The sequence below is a fragment of the Xenopus laevis genome, chromosome 9_10L (genome assembly GCF_017654675.1).
Source record: "Xenopus laevis strain J_2021 chromosome 9_10L, Xenopus_laevis_v10.1, whole genome shotgun sequence".
Taxonomy (NCBI): domain Eukaryota; kingdom Metazoa; phylum Chordata; class Amphibia; order Anura; family Pipidae; genus Xenopus; species Xenopus laevis.
In genome coordinates this window covers 85,086,385-85,105,412 of record NC_054387.1, presented here as the reverse complement: position 1 = coordinate 85,105,412, position 19,028 = coordinate 85,086,385, and the positions used below count along the sequence as shown (strand labels likewise).

The window sequence follows — 19,028 nt, the reverse complement described above, 5'->3', positions numbered from 1 at the left end:
TTCACTTCAGGGGTACCAATTGAAAATGGCTGAAGATGGCACCCATAAGCTCCGCTGCTCTACTCTACATAAAAAGTGTGTTTTTTAAAAATAAGAAATTAGGTATTCACTTCAGGGATACCAATTGAAAATGGCTGAAGATGGCACCCATAAGCTCCGCTGCTCTACTCTACATAAATAAGTGACACTTTTTGGAATATTGTATTATGTGGGGAGAAAGCAGGAATGGGGGGACTATCTAGGGTAGTGGATGGGGTTTTTCAAATCCATTTGCTTTATAACAAACTTATTCTGCAAATACTGCTTTTAAATATAACGACATTCCTGTTCTCTGATCATAACATTTTAATTTAAAGGGGTGGTTCACTTTTAAGTAAACTTTTAGTATGTTATAGATTGATTCTTCAACAACCTTTTAACAACTTTTCAATCGATCTTCATAATCTAATTTTTATTATTTTTGAATGCAATGTACACAAGTGTTTTGGAACATGACCACTAAGGGGAAGATTTTGCGCTTTTGTTCTTGTGTTTAGGGATTTTATAGAGCTTTCAAAGCAACTTCCTTTTAATATATACCATGCCTTATGGAAACAATGCAATATGCATCATAACAAAATTAGACAGGTGCATAAATGTGAGCACCCCAACAGAGATATTACATCAATACTTAGTTGAGCCTCCTTTTGCAAATGTAACTGCCTCTAGACGCCTCCTATAGCTTTGATGAGTGTCTGGATTGTGGATGGTGGTATTTTTGACCATTCATCCATACAAAATCTCCAGTTAAATCTGATGGCTGCCAAGCATGGACAACCTGCTTCAAATCATCCCATAGATTTTCCATGATATTCAAGTCAGACTTGTCCCTCTGCATAAATGCCTTTGTAGATTTCAAAGTGTGTTTAGGCTCATTGTCTTGTTGGAATATCCAACCCCTGCATAACTTCAACTTTGTGACTGATGCTTAAACATTATCCTGAAGAATTTGTTGATATTAGGTTGAAATCATCCGACCCTCGACTTTAACAAGGGCCCCTGTCCCTGAACTAGCCACACAGCCCCACACCAAATTCGACAGTAGGTAGCAGGTGTTTTTCTTGGAATACAGTGTTCTTCTGCCATGCAAAGCACTTTTTGTTATGACCAAGTAACTAAATTTTTGTCTCATCAGTCCACAGCACTTTGTTCCAAAATGACTGTGGCTTGTGTAAATGAGCTTTTGCATACAACAAGCTACTCTGTTTGGGTGCAGAAAGGGCTTATTTCTCAGTACCCTGTCATACAGATGTTCTTTGTGCAAATTGCACTAAATTATAGAACGCTGTACAGATACACCATCTACAGCAAGGTGTTCTTGCAAGTGATCTTTGGGTTGTCTGTAACCATTCTAACAATCCTCCTCATATGCCGCTCCTGTATTTATTTATTTTGGCCTGCCAGACCTGGATTTTACAGCAACTGTGGCTGTGGACTTCCATTTCCTGATTACATTTTTTACAGTTGAAACTGACAGTTTAAACCTCTGAGATAGCTTTTTGTAGCCTTCCCCTAAACAATGATATTAAACAATCTTTGTTTTCTGATCTTTTGAGAGTTGGTTTGAGGATCCCATGCTGTCACTCTTCAGAGGAGAGTCAAACAGAAGCACAACTTGCAATTGGCCACCTTAAATACCTATTACTCATGATCGGACACACCTACCTATGGCTTAACGACCTAATCCAACCAATTTGGTGTTGCCAGCAATCAGTATTGAGCAGTTACATGCATTCAAATTAGCAAAATGACACGAGTACCAACATTTTTGCACTGCCAGTTTCTCACATTTGATTTAATTCCATACAACTGAATACTGCTTCAATAAAAATCTTTGTTCAGAAAACACCCCAGTACTCAGATGTTCCTGGGAAAGGCATACCACTTATCTTTTATGTTGAAAGTAGAGCAAATTTATATGCAGGTTGAGAGGGGTTTCCAAACTTTTTCATATGAGAAAAAAAAAAAAAAAAAGATAGATAAATAGATAGAGTGTGCTAGCCGAAACTTGAGGAATAAATGTCACAGCCCATGGGGGCTTGTTTTCTTGCGAAAGTCCTGTGAGTGTGGTCTTTTTTCATATATTATACGCAATTTTGTTGCCAGCACCAAGACAAGTACCTACCTTATATATATATATTGCCCTGTATGGTATAAATTTGCATTCAAAACTGATTTGAAAAAGTAAAAAGTGAATTCATTGCTGTAATAATTGTGAGCTCCATTGCCATGGTGACAAATCCCACCCAATTTTTTGTAACACAACTCATTCCCAGAAAAATGTCAAATCCCATTTCACAAACTGCTGCCTCTGTATCATATTATTTCATCTTAACTGAAAAAACACCCAGTGTACCAGATCCGTTTGCCTCTACTCTCCGTGGAAAGAAATGAAATACCAGCGCTTGAAAATGAAAACCACAAATTAATGGATTAGAAGTAGAGCAAGGTCGGGAACTGACTGCTCTCGACACAGTGGCTTTTGGAATAAAAAAAAGCCTCCATTGCTTAATATTGAAAAAATAACTTATCATTAAGTTGCTGAGGGCAAGTTAAGATTTTGAGTATGGAGCTTTTCCAAGTGTCGTTTTTTCAGCAAACAATTGCTGAAATTGGTCGGCCATAATGAAATATTCATAAAGCTGCTGCCTTTAATATTTTATTTTTATCAGGCTGTATTTATCACTTTTAATAAACGGGAACTTGAGTCTTTAGAGGCTTGCAACCTTGGCTCGCAGAGGAACAGGGCTGTGTTACTACACTTCATGATTTCATTTTCTGACTTCAGAAAAGGAATAGCCAAGCTATGGCCAATGCTTTTCTTTAACTTTTATGAATTTCAGGAAAGTAAACTAAATTCTCATTCACTGTTTCTCTCCATTTTTTTTATTGGCCTATTGCCGTAGTGTAGTGGACTAGGTATGGGATCCGTTATGAGGAAATCTGTTTTAAGATATGGATATACAAATTAGGAAAAGATCCCTTATCTGGTAAACCCCCAGGATCTAAGCATACTGGATTACTAATCCCCTGTTGGTTCTTCGCTTAGGTGCCCCCATAGCTCATAACTAGGTTACAAGTATTGGAAAATAGTGGTCTATCAGTAATGCAGACATAGTTCCAAGACAATACATTTTCATCCCAAATATTTCCATCATTGTCCTTTAGGCTGGGCATTTAAGTTTATCTCGGAGAGCAAGTAAGGATTCTCCCCATGTCTCACCCTAATTGCCCTTTAGGTTGAGCCCCCTGCACTGCTAGTCTTACATTTTGGGAAACACTTCCTTATGTCTCCCTTTACCTAATTTCTGTTGATTTTTGTTTTTTATAATGTGCTAATTGTAAAGAAGTCTTGTTGGGTGTTTTTGTATTTTTATACAAAATAGGACAAGGGCACCTTAGTCTTTACCGTTCTTCACATTGGAGTTTTCAGGCTTGTTGTCACCAAGGGTAGCTGTGCATATTGTCATTAGCCATCTGGTATCCAACTGCTAGTCAGTATAACTGAAGTAGGTGGTTACCCTGCATGCAGAACGTGAACCTGCTCACTATGTTTCTGTATTCTAGGGGAGCCAAATTGGTGTATATCCTTAACAGCTAATGTCCATAGACTTATTGGATCATTAGACAATAAAGCCATCTCTCCATCATGCGCACAGGCCCATGAGTTGTATTGCTCCCTATTAATTCCCAAACATCTAAGTCCATGAGCAAACGGAGCACTGTCTCTGCCGCTCTCAGCCTGCATATTTTTTTTCCAGGCTGAGAGAGGAGGATCCATTTCATGCCCCAGCTTCTTTCGTGCAGTCACACACAGCGGAGCTAAGGTTGGCCTGAAAATTGCTGCTGTCTCAGTTTTTGGCTGACCTCTGCTGCATGTGCCCGCATTCAAGTGGAAGTTGTTCCATTGTATGGGGCTGGGGCATGGAGCAGAATTGCTTCCACCAATGGCCTAAGGGCTGTGGTCCAGATGGCATTATCCCAATGCTTGGTGATCTATTCAGATAGCCTTGTTATAGCCTAATGTTTGGATAATGGAGCCCTGTTCTTAATGCCTACCATAATTGCCCCCCCCCCCCAGCAATTCCTAAGTTGTTCTTCTGAATGAAACACAAACTAGGGTTTTTTTCCAGGGGTGACAACATGGTGCTAGTTCTCTGTTGCCTATTCTGCAAGAAGTGCCACCAGACACAACCTAAGTGGCAAGGTGATACCTTTGCCCAGTATCAATAAATGTTAATATGTTATAAAAATATTTTTGTAAGTGAAGCAGTCAGACCATACATCACTATAGATGCATGAAACCTATAGATATAGGGGAACTCTCGCCGGAAACGTATGGCCATAGCAGTAAGCTGTCTCCATGCTGCAACATGCACCGCAACCCGGGCCAGGTGTCCATGACCAATGAAAAAGTCACAATCTTGGAGACTAAGCTTGATCCATTTAAAACATTGCCTTTATTTAGTAATATAAAAACATCCACCAAAACGGAGACTTCATAACACTCCATATGCTTAACGCCTTTTTGTGTTTCTTTACCCACTTCCTCAGTTTCTGAGGAGCATACTAAAAGTTAAATCATGAACGACCTCTAGATTCTGTATCTGCTTATATCCTTACATGCCACAAAGCACAAGAGACCTTCTAGTCTTTAAATTTTTAAATTTTTTAAATACAGAAGGTTCACAACCAGAAAGAAAATACCTTTTCATATAGCAGTTGTAAATGACTGACTCAATTGGTCAAATAAGTACAACTCGTTTGCACAGAACATCGTAGATTAGGGAACTTTGTATCAAAGTTCACAAGTGGGAATCTCGGCAACTCTTCTTTTTTACAGGTTTTAAAGGGGGAATATTAGGTATGGAGTTTACCATTATTAATAACCCATTTTTAAACAGAGCTCTGGAGTTGGAGTTCGGAGCAATTTTTGGTATGCTGTTAGCATGCACTGGTAAAAGCTGTGTGTTTGATTTAGAAAGACTACTATAGTTTATAAAAACAAGCTGTTGTGCAGTCATAGGGGCAGCCATTGAAGCATGGCTACACAGCAGCGGAAGTACCATAAACTGAAGAGTCGAAGGATTTATGTACAGACTCCAAAGCCCTGTTTTTAAAGTGCTAACTTATTTTGCCTATGATTAAGTGTCCTGTGTGGACACGAAACGCGTCAGGCTTTTGTTTTTTATACAAGATGCAATAAAACTTTTTGTATTACTTTATTAATATTTTGTGACTCCTGGATTCCATTTGATTAGATTATATTTTTGGGATACCGGAATAGTGCCATCTCTATTTTTCGTGTTTGCCTAACTTATTTTGCAGCACTGAAAATACACTGACTTTATCTAACCTCTAATTACTGGTCTATTCATTCATGAGATTTGTTTAAGAAGATTTTAGACATTAACAAAATCTTCCATTCCATAGAAGTGGTACCAGCACCCACATAAATGCAAGAAATGCAACATCACTTCACTAATAATAATCTCACCCATTTAAAAAGTTTAATTTTAACTGTAATAGCATGTGAATGCTTACAAGTACCCTCTGAAGGGAAAGCCCTGTGAAATATAATTATACTGAATAGAATTCACGATTTTTCTCTTGCAGTTGCCTTTGCTTTCTTTAAGTTTAATCCCCTCAAAGCTGGGAAATGTACTGCAGTAATTAATGAATAATTAGCAGAAATACGATTTCATATCGGTTTAGTATTCACAACAAAGGTGTAGCGCTTTCAGCACTTACTTTTCTGCACCGCAAAATGGGAAAGTATTAAAGTATAATTTTAAGACACTCCGTTGCTCTGAGAGAGTTTTGCTCATGCAAATTTATTCACAGAACCTGCATCTTAGGAGTTCTCAAGAGCAGGAGCAAGCATACGCACTCTGTGCATACATTATTTATATTGCTTCAGTTCTGCTGTATAAATGTGCACTATTCTAGTCCCCCAGAAACCGTTTTAAAATATTGCTGTGTAAAACAATCTTCTGACTTTATAAGAGAGACAGAGAAGTTTATATTTGTACATTAAAACACATTTACCATTGTTGGGGCAGGGTGCAACAAACGCAAGGTACAACCCCTAAATATGTCCATTTTAGAAAATTTGGCTGGTTATAGAAAGTCTGAACACGTTTTAGGGCCGTGTTTTATGATGTTATTTAGTTTTTCTAATGAAGATGAATTGTCCTTTAAGCTTCAGCTTTCAGTTCTCCCAGAAGACCTGCTTATCTTAAATTGTTACAGTTGTAACCTTGCTTATCTTTAATTGTTCCAAATGTATCTAAGTGCAGGTTACAGAGTATTTTGGGCTCTTTGCCAAAACGCTTCTAATTTAATTAAGCGAAGTGCAAAAGCTCAAATAGAAACATGGGACGGTTGGGCTGTTTGCATCGGTACAGTGTTGGTGGCTTTCTAGAGCACTGTATTCATGAGGGGGCAGTCGGGGGGAATCCTCTCATGCCCTATTATTTTTTTTATCATTCAGACACACAAGTTAGGGAGTGCAGAAGAGCACAGGTTTGAAAACAAGCCCTGTACTTACCACATGTCTAATGGCAGGACCAGTGCTGCACTTTGAAAAAGCACGATGCAAAAACGTCTGATGCAATGAGAATTAAGGAGTTGTGTGTCTGGCAATTACCAAAAAAACTCCAAAAATCATTTTTAAAATTTCATTAATGTATAGTCACTGTGTGTTTGCTGTTTTACAATGATTTATATGATCAGATTGTTAACAACATTATTGTTAAGGAGTGAGCCCATGGCCCATGGCGCACATAGCTGTTTTTTGCTTTTTGTCTGGTGCATTTTTTTTCTAAGCTCAGTTCTATTGTTCGTATCACACTAAGCAATATGACTGTGTAGGAAAGTATCAAGAGATGTATAACAGAAAATACATAATTATATTTTTTGTTCTACCTCTCAGATGTTATGTTCAGGTACATTACTAGCAATTATTTTAAAACAAATTGAATTAGTGCACAGTTAATTAGCATTTGTTATACTAATGTTCATTTACTCATGCCCCAGATGCAAGTGCTCGAGCACTAAGGTACTGCGTCTGGAACATTGCTGCACTCTGTGACTAATGCCAGAATAAAAATATGTAAAGACACAAAAAATAAAGTTATGTCAAGGTTCTGGTAGTTTGCTTCCTCTTCCAGGTTTAAATAGTGTTTGTTCTCCCTCAGACTTGTAGTAGAATTCAACCATTAAGTGTAGAGAAAACCAGCGCTCACTAGCACGAAGTTAGACAAAAAAAGGGAAGAAAAATAATACCAATATAGCGCAGTATTTTGTTGATATATTAACACACCGCTTAATGCTTAAGAGAAATGTTGAACATAGGTGCCCTTATTATCCTGCTTATCCAAACCACTCCAAAGCATGCGATGTGATGTATTCAGATGGTGGGGTACTTACAAACGTTTAAAAGGCAATATGCATTAAGAGAGTTATTGAGCTAAAGGTTCACCAGTCTGCTCCAAATCCTGCAGCTCTATAATAAAAATGGACTGACATAGTGTAAAACCGTAAATATTTTAATCATTGATAAGTTAAAATTACACTGACAATGGTCTTTGTAAAAGTGTGAATAAAACAATTATGATTCACCGTCTTGCCGCTTTCCGGGTTCTCCAAGCAGTCACCATGCCCCTCCATTGTTAAATGAGCCCTGGTGACTGCACACCTTTCCATAACTGATCATTACGAATACCATCCTGCCTAGTTATGGTGCTACATATCTTTTGTGAAAAGTGACTAATTGGTGTTCTTGCTTCCATTTCAGCAAAGCTAAAGAGGCAATGGTTAAATTGTATAAAGAACGGGACTTCCATAAGATGCATCACAAGAGAGTGGCACAAGAAAAAAACAAACTGATAAATGATTTAAAAAAGTAAGTGATATTTGATCATTTAGAGTGCATCTTGGTATTGTAGGATGTGCGTTTTGTGATTTCTTTATCCGCACATGTGTGAGAGTGAGAAACACATAGAAGATTGCTCTTCCAGCGTCCTTCTGGAAGATTAGGAGTGGTGACACAAGATGTGACGTTTTGGTGGCCGATACCAAACTATACACTCCTAAATTTTAACTTATAGACCCTGGCAGGGTGTAAGATTTTTGTGCTGATGTTGTTTCCTTTAAGTTGTGGAGGTTTATTTATTCAATGTTACCCAATGTATTTTGTATTTCTCAGTAGTATTATTAATTTGTTCAGACATTTGCTCCATCAGACCATTAGTTGACTAATTTGGTGAAAAGTCGAAGGAGAGCTTTTCGTTTCCTGCAATGTGGTGTATGACTGTATGGTATTCTCAGGGGATGTGTAAAGATATATCTCTGAGAAGAGCAGATAGCTCAGTTCATGTTCCAGACATTGCTGTAATTAACTGGTTGATCTGTAGCCGCAAGGGCTTTATAACTTCACAGTCTCACCATATATATAAGTACCGGTCATCCCACAAAGTCCACGGGTATTAAGATACATTTTACATAGTCTGTTTTTGATGTAATTCCTTGGATGAAGTCGTTTTCTGTTGGTTTCTAAATAGTTAATACATCTTAAAAAGTGATGCGGTTCCTTAAAGATGGGTCATCTGACTTGGGAGTTTTATTAATGAGGATTAATTGAATAGCATCTTTTATTTCAGAGGTGTAGATGTTTATATAGTATGTTATAATCATTTTCTAATATTTTGGAAGAGGGATATTCATTGATTGCTTCATTAGTGGGAAAGGGAACCTCCATTTTCCTTTAGAATCTATAGGTTATGCTTTAAACTGAGCCAATGTGTTACAATCTCAAAAGGTTTAATAACTTTATTTTTTTATCAAGAATATGAGAAATTAGATTTTGGTCTCTGTGTTTCTTTTAATTGTCAAATTAGTAGGGAGTTATTTTGAGAGACTTTAGCAGGTTGTATCCTGGGGACACATTTAGTTTACCAAGGAAAACTGTATGTTGTTTTTTCAAAGCATCCTAAGCTTTCTAGATATGTTGTGTAATATTTTGCCCAATTCATATTGTCTAACAAGATATAGGCTTCTAAATAATTAAAAGAATAAAAGAATTAAAAAATGTTTCCATAATATAGACCTATATCAGAAAGAAATTGTATTTTATTTTATCATACAATACTGATTTGAACCGATTTGAAAAGTCCTGTGTCTCCCAAAAGTGCTGATATCAAATGTATAGTGTATGTGAAGTTTTTTATAGAAATGTATGATTTGTAAGGGTCAAAAACTCCTAGAGCCCCTGCTCCAAATTTCCAAAGCCCCAAATGCAGAAGCCAACATTCTTTAGATTTCTAGGCCAAAAATTCTACTAACGGTTGGTTGACCATTTGAAGACATACATTTTAGAAAAGCACACATTTTGATGAAGCCTAAATGGGTAAATTGGTCTTTTTACTCCAAACTATCAAAACTGTAACAAGACTGTCGGAGCCATTGCAAAACCATCTGTGGGTTGATCTTAAATATGCAAGACCGCACAAGAAGATCTCAGAATTAGAAGTGATCTTCAAGGAAGATTGGGCAAAAATCCCTTTAACAAGAATTGAACTGGATACAAAAGGTGTTTATAAGATGTGATCTGTACCAAAGCAGGTGTTACTAAATACTGAGTTATTAGGGTGTTGAGACTCATCAATTCTGCCTCACTTGTGAGCCTTCGAAAAGTTGGTTTGTATGCAGTAATCATAAATAAACTTTTACCCATATATGTAATAAAGGCCATAGTTTGCACAGGATCAGTAACCCAGAGCAGCCAATAAGATACTTGCTTTAAAACAGTTTACCAGGAAGTGCTACTTTCTGATTGGTTCCTATAAGTGATGGTAATTGTAGCAAACTTTGCACCTTAAATAACCCCTTAGTCTTTAGTCTGTGTCAAGAGAAAAGTTCAATTGCTGCACACTGTGATTATTTAATGCACAACAAATTCAAAATGGAAAAAATATGTTGCAGAAACAATTCTGTACTGACTTATAAAACTGTATAGGTTTTATATCTCTTCAACTGCAAACATTGCTATACTTGAAAGGCTTAAAGCTCTGAATGTAACAGATGATGAGCCCAAGGACAAGAAAGTTTCTGTGCAGTCACCACCTCAGTTGGAAGACACTCTTGCAAAGACTTATAATTGACTTTAGCTTTTGTGTTGTCTGTCCTTAGGGTGGCTGACATTTCGCTGGGCACTCTGATAATGTACGTCAGTTTCCTTTTATATTCTAATCTCAGCTTTTTACCAGAGGCAATGACAGTTACATATTCGATTGCCAAATCTAAAGCGATACAACATCATAAGGAAAAAAAATGACGGTCGTGGTGTGCTGCTTAAAATATGTGTTTCAAACTCTGTATCATTGATTGCACTGTTAAGACTCATGCAAAAAAAGTGATGTGATCAATAACAGATTAGAGAAGAATATGACATGACTCTGAGTCTGTGGGGGCAGGATTTGCCCGTATTCAGCTGAATGACTAAATTAAAAGTATTACAAGCGGCAGCAGGCACTGGTACAGACACTACATGAGAAAGTTAGGTAATTAAAATGTTACCTGTGGTATGAAAGTCAATTGACTTTGCTTAAATGATTACTGAACCATTGCAAGGAGAGATGTTTGGGTGTGACAAACAAATACATCCTTTGGTATATACAGAACCATCCATAGCTCAATACTCCATTATACTGATCAGTTCTAAAATATGAAAACAACCAAAGTTGTTTCTAAAGTGGGCATCCTAAACATTCAAAATCCAGCTGCATAAATGATAATGGCACAGCCCAAGGCACAATGCAGCAGTAAGAGAGGTGGGATAAGTATGTCTTAGTGTATAGAACAAACTGAAACACATCTTCATCTGACTGCCATATAGTTGTAAGCCAATTTTTTTTTTTTATATTAGAAAGTGCAAGGCTGGGCCAAGGGGTAGGCAGAGTAGACGCGTGCCTAGGGCGCAAAGCTGGGGGGGGCATCAGGCACGTACCTGCTCTGTCGCCTACCCCATGCCCGATCGCATCTCTCCCCTTGTATTTGTGCTTGTGCGCATGTGCACATGGTGATGCACGCGAGCATCAACTCGCGCATGCGCACAAAAGTACGGGTTCGCGCATGTGCACGCTCAGCCAGCGCCTGCCGGCAAAGTTGCCTAGGGTGCTTGTCAAGGCTGACCCGGCCCTGACAAAGTGTCATTAGTGCTTATTTAAATGGATTCTGTCACGGGAAAACATGTTTTTTTCCCAAAATGCATCCGTTAACAGCGCACCTCCAGCAGAATTCTGCATTGAAATTGATTTTTCAAAAGAGAAAGCAGATTTTTTTTTTTCAATTTAATCTTGAAATCTGACATTTCTTAGATGACCCATGTCATGTGACTTGTGCTCTGATAAACTTTAGTCTCTCTTTACTGCTGCACTGCAAGTTGGACTGATATCACCCCTCTCTCCCCCTCCCCCACCAGCAACCCATTAGCAGAACATTGGGTAATCAGATAATAGCTCCTTGACACCTGCATTTTTGCTCCCATGCCCCAGCTAATGGTACATATGAGACCAGCACTTGGTAAAAATCCAAGTCCAGCTAACCCAATTTGAAACTCTTTCAGTTACATTGATTAGGATAAACAATAGTCTATCTCTAGTAGTTCCATTGTGAAGTGCTAGCTCTTCCTGAAAGCACATGACCAGGCAAAATTACCGGAGATGGTTGCCTACATGCCAGTATTACAAATAAAAATACACATTTATTGGTTTTAAATGGTAGAATGAATTAGTTGCCATGTACACAGAGTAATAAAAACGATACCATAAAAATCATGGCATGGTTCCTTTAAATTAAAGTTTCTAACAGATCATAATGTGACTTATTTTTCTCAACTAAGGCACAAATGAAGAAAAAGACATTTATACCCAGATTCCCTTTACCTCTCTGGATATTTTTAGGATGGGGTTTAAAAACTAGGTATGAGGATCCAAATTACGGAAATATACGGATTACCCCAGGTCTCGAGCATACTAGATAACAGGTCCCATACCTGTACTACGTTCTTGCAGGCAAAGGCTCTAACTGTAATAGAAAAGGTCTGAAACCTTATAGATATTAATCAAATCTGCCAAGCATGTAGTACCTATGTTTTTGGCAGTCAGGGGTTTGTCTATGCGCTGTTTGCTTTTTTTTCACAAAAACAGTTTAAAACCATCTGCTGGGTGGCTAGAAATTTGCAATATTTTTACAGCCTTTCCCTGCTTTGTAGGCATCAGTTACTGTAGCTTCATTTTTATGACTCTCCATGATAGAGGAGCCCACAGTTGTTTAGTGACAAGCCAACATTTGGGGTGTTGGATTTTATTATGTTCTGCAATTGTCAACAGGTGACAACTAGTAAAAAGGTGTCCAAATTTTTGCACATCACAGATACTATTTTCTTTGTTCTTTTGTTTTTGTTTTGTAACACAGTGAATCCTGTAGCTGTTTCCAGTATTATAAATAACTAAATATATAATAATCTATAAATAGTTGAATATAGCAAGGCTAGAACTATGTGTAATCTCTTTGCTAGTGTATGGAAAAAGTGATACTTTCTAAACAATGGGTGTGGCAACTAAGCTTGGTTCTTGTGACATAACAATGCGGGTGACGGCAACATATGGAAAAGTGGTTGCTTGCATGACTTTTGGGCCCTTGTTATAGCACGAAATGTCTGACACAATGTGACACTCACTAAGCTTTTGATCTTATCAGCTTTGTCACTGAAATGTTTTTAGACAGGAAACAATGCTACAAACCTTTAAATGGAAATGGAAAAAACACTAGTTAAATAAATGTTTTATTTTCACTCAGTAGCTTTTAACATGTTTTTGTGAACTTGATTAATTTTCCTTATCTCTTGTACAGTTGTAATAATTCCAAAATGTGCTTTACATTGCTTTGTGAATGATGGCATTATAACATAATATATAACAATTTAAGAGACATGTATCATGATAGGCTGCCTGCCAGTGCATTATAACCCCTGTAAAATAAATAGGAATACAAAGATTTGCATTAAAGGAATTGTTCAGTTTAAAAATAAAAAAATGGGTAAATAGATAGGCTGTGCAAAATAAAAAATGTTTCTAATATAGTTAGTTAGCCACAAATGTAATGTATAAAGGCTGGAGTGATTTGATGTATAACATGTCAGTCAGAACACTACTAACTGCTTTTCAGCTCTCTTGGTTTACACTGACTGGTTACCCTGGCTACCAGGCAGTAACCAATCAGAGACTTGAGGGGGGGGCACATGGGTCATATCTGTTGCTTTTGAATCTGAGCTGAATGCTGAGGATCAATTGAACAATCACTGAACAGAAATGTACCATGTGGCCCCCCTTCAAGTCGCTGACTAAAGGTGGCCATACACGGATAGATCCGCTCGTTTGGCGATGTCGCCAAACGAGCGGATCTCCCTCCGATATGCCCACCTTGAGGTGGGCAATATCGGGCTGATCCGATCGTGGGCCCTAGGGCCCAACGATCGGATCCTAGCGCTCGCAAACGGGCGGTCGGATCGCGGTACCGCATCAACGAACAGATGCGGCCGCGATCCGACGGGATTTTTAACCCCATCCGATCGAGATCTGGCCGACTTTCGGCCAGATCTCGATCGGGGAAGCCCGTCGGGGGCCCCCATACACGGGCCAATAAGCTGCCGACACAGTCTGTCGGCAGCTTTTATCGGTCCGTGTATGGCCACCTTAACTCAGAGTTAGAGAGCTGAAAAGCAGGAAGTTGGATTCTGGTTGTTTTATTAACATCTGTTCAGAATCCGTAAAATAAACCCTTTTCCTTGTTATCAAAATACTTGAATTTTTGCTTTGTTGGGAGAAAAACTGCAAAATAATTGTTCTCAATCCAACTTGTAGATATAATGCCCGATTACAGCAGAGATGTGAATTTTATATGGATGACAGACTGCAGCTATATCTGTGCTAAGTTGGTGATGGTGCTGTGTTAGGAGTAAGCCCCACTGTGTGTTGGACCATGTAACACTCTCTCACTCTTCCCACCTCCTAGGCTAAAAGAGCATTATACATCATATGAGCCATTGCTGCGGCAGCTACATGAGAAGTACGAGACTGTCCTGCGGCAGAAGATGCTGATCAGTTTGGAAAGGGATCGAGCAGTTGGACAGGTAACACAAGATGTGTTTATGTTCACATGCAGTTAGCAACAACCGAAATGTGCCAAACTACAAAACTAATAACCACCACTTCTCTGGTAACTGTGGTCAGAGTTTCCTGAACTGTTTATGGAGCCTTCAGTGCTGCTGCTAAACCTCAAGGTATTATAACTGCTAACATCTACTCAACTGGGAAGTTTAGATTTTGTGTTCAGTAAAGTACCTTGTCGGGCACAGCGGTTTAATGCAGAATTAATAATGCAGAAAAGTTCAGTTTGGTGTTTATTTCAATGCATTTTCATCAGAGAAATATCAAATTCGATAGATTCCTTTATTTGTCACGTACAAAGTTATAAAAGTACAACCCATAATAAAATATATATATATATATATATATATATATATATATATATATATATATATATATATATATATATATATATATATATATATATATATATATATATATATATATATATATATATATATACACAACATACTAAAAGGGGGGTTGTGGGAACACTCAAAGGCTAAGTTAAAATATGTTTAAGTACAATGGAAGTACTACTGATTTAGCCAATTAATCAATGCACATTCCCTTGTCCCCTGTCTCATAAGTAATTCAGTATATATGCAAGTGCATGTGTTTACAAAAACAGGGGTTTTTAGTTGCAAAGTTATGATCGTTAAGTTGATAAGCCACCATACCACGTCAAGGTAAACCCCGTACGGTGGGCCCTAACTTGTTTACTTCCGGTCATAGTATAAAAGGTCTTGTACCTCTCTGCATAGTAGCATTACTTGTAATCAGTTTCTCCTGAACCTTGGTTTCAGTCTGAGGGCTAGATCCTTCCCTGCCACAGCTTTTGAGGCTTTTAAGAGAGAGAGATTGCCCAAACCAACGCCCATTTTTTAAACAGACAGGGAATGTGCATTGATTAATTGGCCAAATCAGTAGCACTTCCATTATACATATTTTAACTTAGCCTTTGAGTGCTCCCACAACCCGATTTTTTTTTTATATATTGTATTATAGCCAGAAGCTGCAGGCTAAGCTTCATGTGGTTTGTAGCACCCCATACCCACCCCTTTAAACTAATGGTGGCCCCATGCTTTTAAAAAATGGGCTTTGGATTGGGCAATCTTTCTCTCAATCTTAAAAGCTGCAAAAGCTAGTGGCGGGGGAGGATCTAGCCCTCAGGCTGCAACCAAGGTTCAGAAGACACTGATTACAAGTAATGCTACTATGCAGAGAGGTACAACACTTTTTATACTATGATAGGAGGTAAACAAGTTGGGGGACCACTGTACGGAGTTAACCGTGATGTGGTATGGTGGCTTATCTACTTTATGACCATTTTGACTTTGTATCTAAAAACCCCTGTTTTTGTAAACACATGCACTTGCAAATATACTGAATTACTTATGAGACGGGATCAGGGAATGTGCATTGATTAATTGGACAACTCAGTTGCACTTTCATTGTACTTAAACATATTTTAACTTAGCCTTTGAGTGCTCCCACAACCCCCCATTTTTGTAATAAAATATACCCTGATTATTCCAAGACTGTGTAAATTTTAAATAATATACTAGAGCAAAAGTAAAGTAAAGTGCATTAGTGCTTAAATGCAAAAAACAACAACAGTTGATTGCATTTAACGATAACTGCTAAAAACATGCTAAAAAAATAGTGCCATATGTTTAAAAACACAGCTGAAAGCAGACTGCTAATATACATACATCTTTGAATACATTGAGCATATAATATGAAAATACATACTAAATAATTTTGAGTGCATTATTTTAACAAAACACAGCAACCAAAGGGATACATCTATTTTTTTAAAAATGATTCATGTGTTCATCACTATCAAAACATCTAAAGCCAATTGTAAAAAGCTGTGATGGCATTTCATGATTAAAAAGCCTATTAGCCTGAGGATAAAAACTTCCTAAACCTCTCAGTTCTAGCTAGTTCTAGCTCAGCTTTACAGACAATTTGCAGTTCGCCTTAATTTTTTATTTTTTGTGTTTTTTTAATTATTTAGCTTCTTGTTCAGTAGATTTCCAGTTTGGAATTTTACCAGTTGGCTGATTGCTAAGTTCCATTTTACCCTAGCAACCAAGCATTTGTTTGAACTATCCGCCGGAAGATTAAAAGGATAATCAATTAAATATTTTTTGGCTGCTGGAGTCAGTAACCTTCATTTAAAGGCTGGGGGAAAGCAAATAATTCAAAATCTATAAAAAATGAAGACCAATTGATATGAATAGGATTTTTTTAACTTAAATGTGAACTACCACTTTAGCAGAAGCGATTGTAGCAGTCGATATATCGAGCAGTTCTAAACTAGCTTCTTCTACCTCTGTATTCCATGGACAACAGATAATATAAGTATGGTGCATAGCTAACATTGTACATAAAACAGAACAGAATGTAAATGTGAGGAGCAGGCCTGTGGGATGAGTTTTTCACCCAAGAACGTAATTTTTTCTTTAAAGTTGTAGTTCATCTATACAGTATTTTAACCTGCCTCTTATTGGTTCCAAAGTACAGAAAGTATGATGACTTTTTACAGTTACATTTTTACCATATTCTAAAATTTACATGAACCAGGTCAGCAAGGCTTGCCCCCTAAGTCATTAATGAGAAATTCACAGGCACAGAATTACACAGAGCAGATTACGGCTTGAAAATGCATACTTTTAGAGGCACTACCCGTTGTTCTTTTTGGGGTGCAAAATGATTGCCCAAGTGTAGGTCCAAACATAAATATTTTTTGGGAGGCTATCATGCAAGTCAGGAATATTTAGAGTTGAAGCAGGAAATGTGTAAATAAATGGCATGTTATTAATGTTACTATATTTTCTGAGACTCGTATAATTTTCTTATTTCAGGTTACAGGTTTACAAGCCACGCTGCGAAATCTGGAATCTGGCCATAAGGTTGAAGTTTCTTTGAAAAAAGGTATTTAATAATATATATTTTTTGCATTTCATTTGCTGTAACTGTCTTTTTTTATTTTAATGAAGAGCGGAGAATAAAACAGATAAATGATGCATCCTACAGAAGGTCTCACTATTAATTAAAAGTTTGGTAAAACAAAAAAAAAAAAACATGTTTTCCCCTAAGAAATAAAATTCAATTCATAGAAATTTTCTAATAAATATTCATTACAAACGTGTAATGATTTTTAAAGTATCTGTCTGCTCCTTGCTGGTTTCGTCATTGAATATCTAAACACCAAAGTGAAACCATATGAACCTCCCACCTATTAACAAGAACTAAAAACTTACTGGTGAGCAAGGTCCAATTGTAATCAAATTTTGGAACAAAAAAGGAAAGAAAAAAAGAGGAAATCCCTTAGGAACAACCTTATTAATTGCCTTTCCAATTTCTGATAAAATATCTGTGCAAAATGTATGAATAAAATGTAACTTTTATTGCAAACTATTAAGAGATAAAAGCTATATTAAAATTAACTAAAGAGTAAGGTACAGGTAACTTCTCATAAAAAATAAATAAATAAAGTATATCGCCAACATTACCACATAGATCAGTTATTCGTTTGAATCCTCAAAACTTCTCTAGATCTAGTAACATAGTGAACAAATATATATATATATATATCTATATCTATATCTATATCTATATCTCAATTTGTTGAGCGCACTCTTACCGGATTTCTTAAATGGTAAGAAAGGTCCCAGTGTGGACCAAAATGTTGGATATGCATTTGTGAATAAAGCACATTACTTTTCTTCACTAGAACATTGGAGTGCGGGTCCATTTACTACTGTGTATGTATGTATGTATGTATGTATGTATGTATGTATGTATGTATGTATGTATGTATGTATGTATGTATGTATGTATGTATGTATGTATGTATGTATGTATGTATGTATGTATGTATGTATGTGTATATATATATATATATATATATATATTTGTTCACTATTTTACTAGATCTAGAGAAGTTTTGAGGATTCAAACGAATAACTGATCTATGTGGTAATGTTGGCGATATATATTCTATCGCTACAGTATATCTCCTGAAGTTACCAAAATATTGTCTTGAATGCAGAGACAAAGTAACCATTCTATCCCTCAAGGGAGAAAGTATAATATGATCAGACGGCAGAGATCTTCTCGTTTCTACACATTCAGACTGAGGAGCTGCTTGCTTCCCGTCTCCCGCATTTGACGTAACTAAGGGCATACAGAGGGGGGAAAGCAAGCAACACCTCACTTGAGAACGGCAATATTCTGGGGTCATCCTTTTATACGTTTCGTTTTTAGATTCACAGTTGAGATGCAATCTCTATTCGCTTTTAAAGGAAGGGTGTGTAAGGAAATAGGTACACATGCATGAGCTGGCAGTTAGAAATCCTAATTTGTCAATATGTTTTCACAGTGCATGGGCTTGATGGTGCATCGAATTTGTAAATTTTTTTAATTTGGAAAAAACTCAAACGTACCAAACTCAAATGTGGGCTATTAAGTTAAAAACTCAAATCTTGAAAACATAATTTATTAAAAGCTTGCCAAAATTCAAACACAACAAAATCACATTCTACAAATAATTTTCAATTAGTCTACCAATGTTAACAAAAATTTTTTAGATTTAAAAAAATCTCTTAAATTTACCATTGACTAGCTTTTAGAAAAAACTTTACATTTGAGTGTTTTCACTAAATTATTTTTTTAGATTAGTTATTGTTTCAGATACGCTAATTCAAACTTTGATAAATTTGCCCCAAAGGCAAATTATTTGTTTGATCTAGTTTAGTCACAATTCAC

General features: G+C 37.0%; 1 protein-coding gene across 4 annotated transcripts in view; it reads left to right on the top strand.

The window, feature by feature from the left end:
* Positions 1–19,028, top strand: part of LOC108701857 (sperm-associated antigen 16 protein) — a 474,505-nt gene that overhangs the window by 25,756 nt on the left and 429,721 nt on the right. For all 4 annotated transcript variants that reach the window (XM_041576877.1, XM_041576879.1, XM_041576876.1 and 1 more), the window contains 3 exons: positions 7,838–7,945; positions 14,116–14,233; positions 17,123–17,192. In XM_041576877.1, coding sequence (XP_041432811.1) covers positions 7,838–7,945; positions 14,116–14,233; positions 17,123–17,192 — 296 coding nt within the window. The remainder of the gene's footprint in view (positions 1–7,837; positions 7,946–14,115; positions 14,234–17,122; positions 17,193–19,028) is intronic.